General features: G+C 40.7%; 1 protein-coding gene across 1 annotated transcript in view; it reads left to right on the plus strand.

The window, feature by feature from the left end:
* Window positions 1–8377: 8377 nt before the first annotated feature.
* Window positions 8378–10693, plus strand: part of ZC2HC1B (zinc finger, C2HC-type containing 1B) — a 34131-nt gene continuing 31815 nt past the window's right edge. Inside the window, exons 1-2 of the mRNA XM_010851499.1 lie at window positions 8378–8381; window positions 8539–8600. Coding sequence (XP_010849801.1) covers window positions 8378–8381; window positions 8539–8600 — 66 coding nt within the window. The remainder of the gene's footprint in view (window positions 8382–8538; window positions 8601–10693) is intronic.

Raw genomic sequence — 10693 nt, forward strand, 5'->3', positions numbered from 1 at the left:
AAATTTTCCCTGCTTATTTTCATTTTTATTGTTTGTGAATCTGAAGCCATTCTGACTCCTGATAACTTTGTATGTTAACTTTTTTCTAAGTCAATAGAATCTATCTCCAGTGTTATAAAATTTTACAATAATACTTACTGGTATAGATCTGTTTTCATTTGTGTTGGATCCTCTCAATCAGGAGACTGATGTCCTTTCACTCCTGAAAATAGTTTAAAATTATTTTTATTTTGTTCCTTGTATTTTCTCCTTTCTCTCGATTTCTATTTTGGAGTAGAACCTTCTGGACAGGTACTGTAATTTGCTTATGTTTCAGTATTTCTATGTCATTTTACTCTACTTTTGGGGAGATTCCACTAATTCTGCCTGCCAACCTGTTGTTGAGTATTTCTCATGTAAGGCTTTTAATTTCTAAGAGCTTTAATTCTTTATAGTGTTTACTATGGGCTTACATGCTGGAGACTTCCCTCAGATCTTTGGAAATTCCTGTCTGTTGTTCACAGTTAAGATTGGAGGAAGAAAACACTGGAGACTGAATGGATGGGTAGCATCAGATAATTTTGAGCTTTTATTGTAGGGTGGTCTGGGGTGAGCTGTTTCTTGAATCTTCCCTGTGTCAGTATCTTTAGCTCTTTCTCCATGGAATGATTATATTCTCAGGAAAGCTTGCGTTCTGCCTTGAGAGTAAGGGTCTGACAGGTAGAGTTCTGTGAGCCAAGTAGAGGAAGGTGGGTGTGGGATATTTTCTGCTTTCAGCATCACTGTAAATGAGATTAATCACTAGATTATATATACACATGTCATATATACAGTTAATCCTCATTAACCATGGAGTTCCTCTTTGCAAATTCACCTACTCGATAAAATTTATAACCTTAAACCAGTAGTCAAAGGTGCTTTCACGGCTGTTCACAGGCATGTACATGGCAGTTTAAGAGTTGAGTCCTCTAACACCCATGCTTCCAGGTAGGGTAGCACGATGTGATGCTCTGCCTCCTCGTTTCAGCAGCCCTACTGTAAACAAGTGAACATTTTGTGTTCTGCTTCATGCCATGCTTTTCATAATGATGTACTTTTTCTTGATGGTTTCACTGTTTAAAAGGCTCCCAAGCATAATGTCGGAGAAGGCAATGGCAACCCACTCCAGTGTTCTTGCCTGGAGAATCCCAGGGACGGGGGAGCCTGGTGGACTGCCGTCTATGGGGTCACGCAGAGTCGGACACGACTGAAGCGACTTAGCAGCAGCAGCAAGCATAGTGTTGCAGGGCTGTCATGTGCCTTATGGCGAAAATATGCCTAAAATATTATCTAAAATATGTTAGATAATCTTCATGCCAGCTTGAAGTGTGTGGTTGGCTATGAGTTCAATGTTGTTGAATCAACTATATTTAAGGTGTCTTTGAACAAATACAAAGGAGGTTAAAATGTGACCCAGGGGCTCACAGGAGCTTAACTTTGTATTTCCCCCAGGAGTAATGTCAGTATTTGCACATTTACTGCTTGCAGGGATATATGGAATGTTACTAGCACAAATATTGAGAATCAGCTATGTATATGTGAATGGTGTCTACCTACCCATGCCTTCAGCTGTGCTTCATGTTGACTCGTACACAGACCTTCTGTCTTACCCTTTCTGAAGAGTAGTCTTCTGCTAGAGTTGGAGAAAGGCAATCACGCAGCGGCTGTGGGATGAATGGGGAAGAGTCTAGGAATCTCTACCTCTTTTTAGAAGACTTTCCCCCCTATTCTCCATATTTTTGCAATCTCTTCTTCCTCATATATCCTGTCCCTGTGTCAGAGGTGTGTCCTGCTTCAGAAGCTTATATGATTTTGAAGGGTTCTATGTGTAAATCTGGATGGTTCTCAGTTTTTTTTTTTTTCCTGCCATCAGCTTGGGAAGTGGATTTTGATGTAGTTTTATGTCCTCCAAGTTGGTTACCATGTCCTTCAGCTTTCCAGATTCTAGTTTTGGGGGTTTTTTTTGTCCTCTTTCCTCCCTGTCCTCAGGGTTCTCCATGTTTCTAAGTCCCTTTACCATAGGATTTGCGGAGAAAGCAAAAAGAAAATGGGGTATTCTCTGCCATCCTAATTTCCTTAGTCTCAATTCCTTTTATTTTATAACTCATGTTCCTGAGATAATAAGTTTTGGCTAGTATGCCAGCCCCTTTGCTGTAGGGCCCTGAAAGATGTTAGTATTGGTCATATTTGCATGTTCGAGGACTGCAAAGGACTCAAGAGTTTTTTTGATTCGCTGACAACTAAAAAAATATCTTTTTCCTTCTTTGCAATGTCTTTATAAGGTGCAATATAAGTAATGTGGATTGATAAGTGTCTCTACAAAGCATTCTTAACTTCCAGCTCAGAAAGAGAATGTCTAGTCTCAAGTAGAATTTTTTCCGACTTCACTACAGCCATAATCCTCTCCAAGTTTCTTATAAAATTTTTGAACTGAGATTTTGTAATGCTTATTTATCATTGTTAACATGCTAGACAAAACTGTTGATCGCTTCCAGATTACTTTCCTCATTTTAAAAATTGTCTTAAGATTGTGAACCAATGTATAAAAACAATAGCCACTTTAATAGTGGTAACTGCTGAGACTCCAGTTAGGGTAAAGTTAGAAATAGGTAAGTTAATGTCATTGTTTTAGAATCTTTTCTATCAAAAGAGCTTTTTTAATGTCACTCTTTTAAACAGCAATGCATAATGTATATAGAAAAATTGAAAATTTAGGAAACTCAAGTTTCACCTTTTTTCTTAGCACTCTGGGTAATTATATGTGTTGTGTGTGTACCATATATATATATGTGTGTGTGTATGTATATCCTTCCAGTCTACTTGTAAATACATGAATAAAAATACATCTTAAAATTTTCCATATTATTCTCCCACAGATCATTTCTAATTACTACATTTTCATTTACTCATTAGCAACCTACTTCTGTAAAGGCCAAAAAGTATTTATAACTTTTTGGCTTTGCGGGCCGTGTGGTCTCTGTTACAACCACTACACAACTCTACCTCTGTAGTTTGAAAATAGCCATACGTATTATATAAACAAGTGGGCCTGACTGGATACTCTTAAAACTTCATTTATAAGATCATGCAGCCTCAGATTGGGCCCAACGGCCATGAGTTGCCAACCCACAAGTATTTAAACTTTTAATTTTTGATGCAATTCGTAAGTGGAGATTCCTGCACTCTTGATCTAGTTTCCACCAAGTTACATCTTAACTACAGATGTTAAATCCAGTGTCAAATCTAGAAAGTATACATTGGTACAATGAGTGTTTGTAGTTCCATTCTGCACTTCTCGGCTACGATCAAGTGCAGTTCCCTGCCGTGTTACTACATGCATTAACACCACAGTGAGGATAGAGAACTAGCCCATCACCCAAAGGTCTTCCTCATTCCACCTCCCTCACTGACCATCCCTACCTCTTGGCAATCACTAATCTCTTTTCCATCTCGCCTTCTGTCATTTCAAGAATATTTTACAAGTGGAATCATATGTGACCTTTTGAGAACAACTTTTCACTCAGCAGTGAGATTGAATCAGGTTGTTTTATGTATCAGTAGTTGTTCAGTCTCTTAAATTGTGTCCAATTCTTTGTGACCTTATGGTCTGTAGCATGCCAGGTTTCCCTATCCTTCACTATCTCCTAGAGTTTGCTTAGACTCATATCCATTGCGTCGGTGTTGTCATCCAACCATCTCATCCTCTGTCACTCCCTTCTCCTGCTGCCCTCAATCTTTCCCAGCATCAGAGTCTCTTTCAATGAGGCAGCTCTTCCCATCAAGTGGCCAAATTATCAGAGCTTCAGCATCAGTCCCTCCAGTGAATATTCAGGGTTGATTTCCTTTAGGATTGACTTGTTTGATCTCTTGGCTGGCCAAGGGACTCTCAAAAGTCTTCTCCAGCACCACCGTTTGAAAGTATCAATTCTTTAGCCATCAGCCTTTATGGTCCAACTCTCACATCCATACATGACTACTGAAAGAAACATAGCTTTGACTATCCAGTCCTTTGTCAGCAAAGTGATATCTCTGCTTTTTAATACACTGTCTAGGTTTGTCATAGCTCTTTTTCCAAGGAGCAAGCGTCTTTTAATTTTGTGGCTGAGGTCTCTGTCCACAGTGATGCTGGAGCCCAAGAAAATAAAGTCTGCCACAGTTTCCACTTTTTTCCCCATCTATTTGCTATGAAATGTTGGAACTAGGTGCCATGATCTTGGTTTTTTGAATGTTGAGTTTTAAGCCAGCTTTTTCACTGTCCTCTTTACCCTCATCAAGAAGCTCTTTTGTTCCTCTTTGCTTTCTGCTGTTAGAGTAATATCATCACATATCTGAAGTTGTTGGTATTTCTCCTAGCAGTCTTGATTCCAGCTTGTGATCCATCCAGCCCAGCAAGATGTACTCTGCATAGACGTTAAATAAGCAGGGTGCCAATATACTGCCTTAACGTACTCCTTTTCCTATTTGGAACCAGCCTGTTGTTCCATGTCCAGTTCTAAGTGTTGCTTCTTTACCTGCATGTAGGTTTCTCAGGAGGCAGGTCAGGTGGTCTGGTATTCCCATCTCTTGAATTTTCCACAGTTTGTTGTGATCCACACAGTCTAAGGCTTTAATGTACTCAGTGAAGCAGAAGCAGTTGTTTTTCTGGAAACCCCTTTTTTCTATGATCCAGTGGATGTTGGCAGTTTATCAGAGTTCCTTTCTGTTGCTCAGCAGCGTTCCAGGGTATGAATGTATCACAGCTTGTTTAACGATTCGCATATTGAAGGGCATGGTTGATTCAAAGGATTCTTCTAAGGTTCTATTGATCTCCACGTTTGGTTCTCCGTGTTTCCTTTTCTTCTTCTTGTCAAGCTTCCAGGTCGAATGTGTTTCAGAACATGGTGGTCCATCTGTTTCAGGAGTTCAGTTGAATCATATTGTGTTTGTCATTATTTCAAACTCATTGAACTCAAAACTCAACTGATTCAAACCAAAGGCCATTGATCTTCCAGGGGCTTCCATCCATTTACTTTGCAGGTTGGCACTGATACAGTGTATTTATGGCGATGGTTGAGTAAATAGTCTTAATACTTGTGGAGACAGAGACTCAAGTTTGAGTCTCACTGTTAACACTTATACCTGTTGTCCTCAAGAAGTCACCTAATCTTGAACCTTCATTTTCTTATCTCTTAAGGAGAAAAAAAAGAAAAAGGAACAACCCTATCTCATAGGTTTGTTGTGAGGATTAAATGAGATTATGTAGGAATCACCCTACAAATGTTACTGTAATATTCATAAAAATAAAGCATCCTTCATTAGTGTTTTAGAAAAAAGTTTTATAATTAGGATAAATAGTTTTTATTAATGGATAAGTATGTGGAGGAATGGGACATCTTGCTGAAGAAAGAAAATTATGACCTAGTTTTTACAGAGTTAGAAGGCCAAAAGAACAGGAAGAATGGTATTTCTGTATGCTGCAATGGATGACCTGTGTTCTAATACAATACCATCTGGCAGATGTGAGAAGAAATCATTTAAATCAACAGTGTCTCTAATGAGCTACCATCTGATTCCTGTTAATCAAGACTTCCTTTCTCAAACTGTCTTCCCATGGTTTCCATGACCCTGTTCTCTCCTGCTTTCTCCTGGCTTATCATCATCATCTTCTTGGCCCTTAAATATGGAGTTCCCTAGGGATCATCCCTGTACTTCTCTTTCCATGACCTCTTCCCTGGCAATATCATGCCTTTACATCACTCTCCAAACAAAGCCTACATCTGTGTCTCTAGCCCTGACCTCCCTTATTTCCATCCTGCTGGCTGGATGACTCTATCTCAGACTCAGTATTTCCAAAGCTGAGGTCATTTTTCTTACAAGATGTCCCTTCTTTTTGAATTATTTCTTTCTCTCCATAGTCCTATTGTCTTTTCAGTCCCTGAGCATTCTTCTCTCTGTCACCTCCTAGTATCCCCCAAATCCAGTCATCATCTTATTGATTCTTTGGCCACAGAGTCTCTCATTTCCTCTTTCCTTTGCATTTCAGGTCTACACCGTTAGCCTTTTAACTAAAATCCCACTTTCCATCCCCACTGCTATCTGTTCATCCCTCCTCAGCTTTGTCACATGAATCTTCTACAGTGCCATCCAGGTTCTTCCTGCTCAATGTCCTCAATTGCTCCCCTTATTTGTATAATAGAGATTAGCCAGATGGTTAGTCTAATATAAAGTATTCCCCATGATCAAACTGCTTTTTAATGATCTTTATATTTTAAATATTTATGTTTTATGAATTTATTGATTTGGCTGCACTGGGTCTTAATTGAGGCATGCAGGACCTTTTTTTTAATTGATCTTAGTTCCTTGACCTGGGATCAAACCTGAGCCCCCTGCATTGGCAGCACAGAGTCTTAACTGCTGGGCCACCAGAGAAGTCCCTGCTTTTTTAATCTTTATTCTCAACTCCAGATGAACTGAAAGGCAGTAATATGAAACAAAACTTTTTTCCAGAATTCCACAATGGTTTGCTTTTCCAACTTCATTTAAAGTAATTTATGGGCATACCTTCTCTCCTTTTCTGTGCTGGACCCATGTATAGTTTCTCTCAATATCCCCACAGAGTTGCATATAGCAGGTGTTTGTTTATTGAATGAATAATTGGTCCTATGGTGGAAACTCAATTCTCATTTAACCCATACACCCAACAAGTAATTATTGAGAACCTTATTGTGGGTCAGGCACTTTGAGGCATTAGGACAGAGTGGGCACAGTTTTGTATTTCTCTCTTTTTTTTTAAAGATATTTTGAGTTTATTCATTTAATTTTGAAAACACTATAATAATTGAATTTTTTTAGAAAAATAATAGCAAGTAGTGAATATATTATTGTGGTTCTTCACTTATTTTCTACTACATATAAAATGTTTTCTGTGAGTATTCTTCGCAGGCCCCGTGAGAGCTTGGACACAGAGCACCACACCTGGGGTGATGCTTGTCATTCTCATGTGCTGCCTCATTGTAACAGCTTTGTCTTTCCTAGTTTGGACAAAGCCCACTGGTTCTATTTGGTCCACTTCATCCTCTTCTACTTCCTTTCTCTCGGGTAGTTTCCTAGCAAAGAGATTTGCTGAGAAAGCCATTCTCAGGAAAAAGTTCAGTTGCTCAGTCATGTCTGACTCTTTGAGACCCCATGGACTGCAGCATGCCAGGCTTCCCTGTCCATCACCAACTCCCAGAGCTTGCTCAAGCCCATGTCCATCAAGTCGGTGATGCCATCCAACCATCTCATCCTCTGTCGTCCCCTTCTCCTCCTGCCCTCAGTCTTTCTCAGCATCAGGGTCTTTTCCAGTGAGTCAGTTCTTCGCATCAGGTGGCCAAAATTGTAGAGTTTCAGCTTCTCAGGAAAGTTTACCTTAAGTTCAGTGACTAGGCAACCCATTTCATACAGTTCATGATAAATTGGCATGCCTTCATTTAGCACACACGTGATCTTACATTCTAGTGGCAATCTTAAAGATGTTACCATTGGATTATTTGTGAAACGTCTGCCTACAATTGGGAGACCCGGTTTCAATCTCTGGGTGGGGAAGATCCCCTGGAGAAGGAAATGGAAACCTACTCCAGTACTCTTGCCTGGAAAATCCCATGGACGGAGGAGCCTGGTAGGCTACAGTCCATGGGGTTGCAAAGAGTCGGACACGACTGAGCGACTTCACTTTGACTATACTAGAGTATCAGCTTTGTTTGTTGTTTAGTCACGTAGTCATGTCTGACTCTTTTGTGACCCCATGGACTGTAGCCTGCCAGGCTTCTCTGTCCATGAGATTTCCCAGGCAAGAATACTGGAGTGGGTTTCATTTCCTTCTCCAGGGGATCTTCAGTTCAGTTCAGTTCAGTCGCTCAGTCATGTCCGACTCTTTGCAACCCCATGGACTGTAGCCTACCAGGTTCCTCCATCCATGGGATTTTCCAGGCAGGAATACTGTAGTGGGTTTCCATTTCCTTCTAAAGGGGATCTTCCCAACCCAGGGATCAAACCCACTTCTGCATTGGCAGATGGATTCTTTGGTGGCTCAGTGGTAAAGAATCCGCTTGCCAAGCAGTAGGCGTGGGTTCAATCCCCTGAAGAAAGAAATGGCAGCCCACTCCAGTATTCTTCCCTGGGAAATGCTATGGACAGAGGAGCCTGGCGGGCTACAGTTCACGGGGTCACAAAAGAGTCGGACGTGACCTAGCACTAAACAACAACAAATCAGCTTTGTACTTAGTGCCTGATGGCTTTCTTTAGACATTAGTTTAATGATATATTAAATAATTGCACTCTGGTTGCCTGAGCATATGGAATTTATCTGTTTAGTGAAGTGAGAAGTCTGTGTTAGGAAAACATGGGTGAGTTTTACAAAGAATCTTCCTAAGAGAAGGAAGTCACTGGATGATGGGGGCAGAGTGAGGCTATCAAGCTATTGAGGTCTCCTCCACTTAGTCATTTCTTCTTGGGCAGGCAATTCCACGAAACTAACATAATGTGCTCTTGGATCCTATACAGATGGCAATCAGGAATTATTTCCCTGTGAAGTCTGTGGAAGACGCTTTGCAGCAGATGTTCTGGTAAACATAAAGACATTTTGTAGATGTGTTTCATTGGAGTTAAATGAACTGTCAAGTTAGTGAGGAGGCTGCAGTGGCAAAGATTAAAGACAGATGTGGAGGGAAAGCAAGGGGAGAAAAGTACATAACCTGTGGCTGGCAGGCCCCGAGGACACTTAGGTAGGTTGGTGCTGCCCCCTTCAAAAGGGAGCTTTTTAAATCTGGTCCTCTTACTGAAAGGAAGCCAGATAAAAGTGTCTTGGCACAGCTGATTGTCTCTTGAGAGGTTTTGGCTCTTTCACCTTTTCTATAAGCATCAAAAATTCAAATTTTAAGGCCAAAGCACCAGGGAAATTAGCTAGTCAAGAGGAATGAACATTGAATTTGGAGCATCTGGAAACTTGGCTTTTAGCCTCAAATTTGTCACTAATACTGACAAGTCCTTTAACCTCCCTCTGTTTCCTGCTTTGCCACGTATAAAGACAGAACTCTCCAGTTTCAGGGATTTTATGTAATTTGAACAAAATGGGTGTTAGTCCTGTTCCAGGACCTAATTGTTAATTAAATTTAAGCTAACTGCATGTCAAGTCCCCTGATTGATGCCCATAAAGTTGAATAAAGGCTTGATTTATTTCAAAATTAGGCAAACAAACTTCCCATATTATGAAGGAGTTCCTGAGAAAAATGATTTTTTTTTTAAAAATCTAAGTAGATAATGAACTATTAGCTGGGACATTTAGATCAAAGAAACTTGTTTTCAAACTTAAAGAATTTGGACTATAATCCTGACTACATTTGGGGCAAAAGACTACCAAATGAGGTTGTAGGTTTTATTTCTCTGGGGAATTTAAAAATAGAATATCTGTTCTAGTTAAATGCAGCTAGAGTTTCCTGGATCTAGAAGGGGAACTCACAGGGCCTATTGTGGCCCAATAATCCCCCAGAGAGCTGCCTTTGCTAACCCAAGACTTCACCCCATGAGACTGGATTTGACACCTAGGGAGGTACCTTTGAAGAGAGATCACTAAATGCTAAGTATTCTTGAGTCCTCTTGAGTTTTACTTCGTTGACCTATTTCTAGGCTACAAAGAGCATTTGATCAAGTGATCTGCTCTTTCTCTTCTCCCCTTCAGTTTTAAAATGGTATGGCTTGTTCATCGCCAGGTGCAGTGATTTTCATGGATCCTGTATTTTTTGGGTCTGGACAAAGTAACTAAGTGATAGCTGTTATGAGTTCCATGACCATGAATGAAGAGTGCTTAGAGTGGAAGGCAAAGATTGGCATAATCCTTTAGTGGCACAGTAACTTTATAAAGGCGATACACAGGCAGTATTCTTGCCTGGGAAATCCCATGGACAGAGGAGCGGACTACTCTCCATGGGGTTGCAAAAGAGTCAGACATGACTTAGTGACTAAATCACAACTACAAACAACACAGGCAAAGCTCTATGTGCTGGTTCCCTGGTTTTTGTACCAGAAATGCTGAGTTTTTACAGGTCTACTGGCTGGAGTTGTTTTCTCTGCCAGTGGTCTTGTAAGTATTGTAATCAGTTCAGTTCAGTTCAGTTCAGTCGCTCAGTCGTGTCCGACTCTTTGCGACCCCATGAATCGCAGCACGCCAGGCCTCCCCGTCTATCACCAACTCCCGGAGTTCACTCAAACTCATGTCCATTGAGTCTGTGATACCAACCAGCCATCTGATCCTCTGTCGTCCCCTTCTCCTCCTGCCCCCAATCCCTCCCAGCATCAGGGTCTTTTCCAGTGAGTCAACTCTGCATGAGGTGGCCAAAGTACTGGAGTTTCAGCTTTAGCATCATTCCTTCCAAAGAACACCCAGGACTGACCTTCTTTAGAATGGACTGGTTGGATCTCCTTGCAGTCCAAGGGACTCTCAAGAGTCTTCTCCAACACCACAGTTCAAAAGCATCAATTCTTTGGCACTCAGCTTTCTTCACAGTCCAACTCTCACATCCATACATGACTACTGGAAAAACCATAGCCTTGACTAGACGGACCTTTGTTGGTAAAGTAATATCTCTGCTTTTCAATATGCTATCTAGGTTGGTCATAACTTCCCTTCCAAGGAGTAAGCGTCTTTTAATTTCATGGCCGC

Source organism: Bison bison, unplaced genomic scaffold (assembly GCF_000754665.1).
Source record: "Bison bison bison isolate TAMUID 2011002044 unplaced genomic scaffold, Bison_UMD1.0 scf7180017864303, whole genome shotgun sequence".
Classification (NCBI taxonomy): Eukaryota; Metazoa; Chordata; class Mammalia; order Artiodactyla; family Bovidae; genus Bison; species Bison bison.